The sequence below is a fragment of the Tigriopus californicus genome, chromosome 7 (assembly GCF_007210705.1).
Source record: "Tigriopus californicus strain San Diego chromosome 7, Tcal_SD_v2.1, whole genome shotgun sequence".
In the NCBI taxonomy this organism is placed as follows: Eukaryota; Metazoa; Arthropoda; class Copepoda; order Harpacticoida; family Harpacticidae; genus Tigriopus; species Tigriopus californicus.
This window is the reverse complement of record NC_081446.1, coordinates 11,379,082-11,380,642: the sequence shown is the minus strand read 5'-3', so window position 1 is coordinate 11,380,642 and position 1,561 is coordinate 11,379,082. Positions and strand designations below refer to the sequence as shown.

Sequence of the window (1,561 nt, the reverse complement as noted above, 5' to 3'; positions counted from 1 at the left end):
AAATTTGAGCAATTTCTTACTTTTTGGTATCCAGATGGCTTACCAAGGGCGTTGGATATCTTCCCTGATGTCTGCGATTCTCGGTTGGATCCTGGAGCAGAGGCATCTTGCCCAGTCGAGTATCCGGTGAGGTCTAAGGTCGTCTTTCTGGCCAAAAGCTTTTGATTGGAATAGGGTCTATTGACTTTGACCACTTCCGACTTGCTTTTCCTGTATTGACGAGGATGCTTGTCTTTGACTGAAGTGGTCTCATTTTCCTGAGGAGTCTCTCGCGGGAGATTCTTTTGCGTGTCGTCAATTATCAGGGAGCTCCAGAACAAAGGATCTGAATATGTGTTAAAAGTGCTCTGCAGCACTTGTTTCGATATAATGTCGACTAAGACATCAAAGACAACCTTGGTTGAAATGGTGGCCGAGACCTGAAGACGTCCCAATAGAAATTGGGTAATACTACGAAAATACAGCTCCATGTTCCGGGTTTTGTCTGATTGGATGAGGAGTGGATGAGAGAATGGGAACCTAGATTCCAAGTCAGTGGAACCATCACTGGACAGGATCTTTTGGTAATGAAAGCGTACGATTTGGAGCCCATCGCGAACAATGGCTTGAAAGTCGAGTTGTCGAAGGTTGTCCGTGAGGTCAGTGAGGATTCTCCGCAAGTCATTTTGCACCTCTTTGTCCAAAGTCTGACCTTTGCTGATCTGATCGGCCCATGACGAGACGTAGAGCAGTAGGATGTTTTTGACATACTTTTCAACTTCGCTCTGCAAGGCCGTTTGGGCGGCTTGCCGAGATGGGGATGAGTTGGGGGAGGATCTGACAGCTTGACAAGGCTTTTCGAAAGGCCATACGTAGAAAAACCATTGATTGACTTGGCCTTGAAAAGCACGTCTCAGTTGGTTGTCCCTTTCTCGGCTGCATAGAGAGCTGACAAGAAGATCTACAGGAAAGGAGGCAAGAATTACATCTGGCCTTGAGCAAAGGATGCGACTGTTAAGGCCTCACCTAAAACAAAGACTGTTCCCAACGCGGTGAGTACCAGCAAAAACACTTGACCCAGAACTGTCCATGTTGAATCGGTGAAAATGGCTTGGAGCAAAAGACTTAGCACCACCGTCAATCCACCAAACAGAGTAGCATTGCCTTGGGTCAGATAGTTTGACCAACCCAACGTTTCCATTTTGCTTAAATCACATGGTCACTGTCCAGAGATTCAATAGACTACACGAAAAAGATGTCAAATACATGGGGACCTACTGGAAATAAACGTCTTGGACTGACAGCTGTGAAACAATAACTGTACAAGTTAAGCCTTGAAGAGGCATGTCTCTCTGTACCGATCCTCAAGGAGCCGTGGGCAGAGAGGAAGGGATTTCATTTTCTGTAAAGCAGTCAGCTGGGGAAAGGCTGCGGCCTTCTTCCAAGTTCGCGTGCTACAAATAAGGAAGCAAAAGAGAAAGGAACGAGGGACGAGGGGCGAGGGACGTTTGTTCCACATGCCTTCCTTCCATGGATCCTGTGTTGGATGGAGGAGGGGATTGACGCTTGCCCTAACTATCCC

General features: G+C 47.1%; 1 protein-coding gene across 1 annotated transcript in view; it reads right to left on the bottom strand.

Annotated features, from left to right (window-relative positions):
- The window catches only part of LOC131883980 (uncharacterized), a 3,828-nt gene extending 2,303 nt beyond the window's left edge, over positions 1 to 1,525 (bottom strand). Inside the window, exons 1-2 of the mRNA XM_059231594.1 lie at positions 1,006 to 1,525; positions 44 to 940 (exon numbers count right to left, since the gene is read on the bottom strand). Of these exons, the coding sequence (XP_059087577.1) occupies positions 44 to 940; positions 1,006 to 1,180 (1,072 nt within the window). The 5' untranslated portion in view covers positions 1,181 to 1,525. The remainder of the gene's footprint in view (positions 1 to 43; positions 941 to 1,005) is intronic.
- Between the last annotated feature and the right edge of the window lie 36 nt (positions 1,526 to 1,561).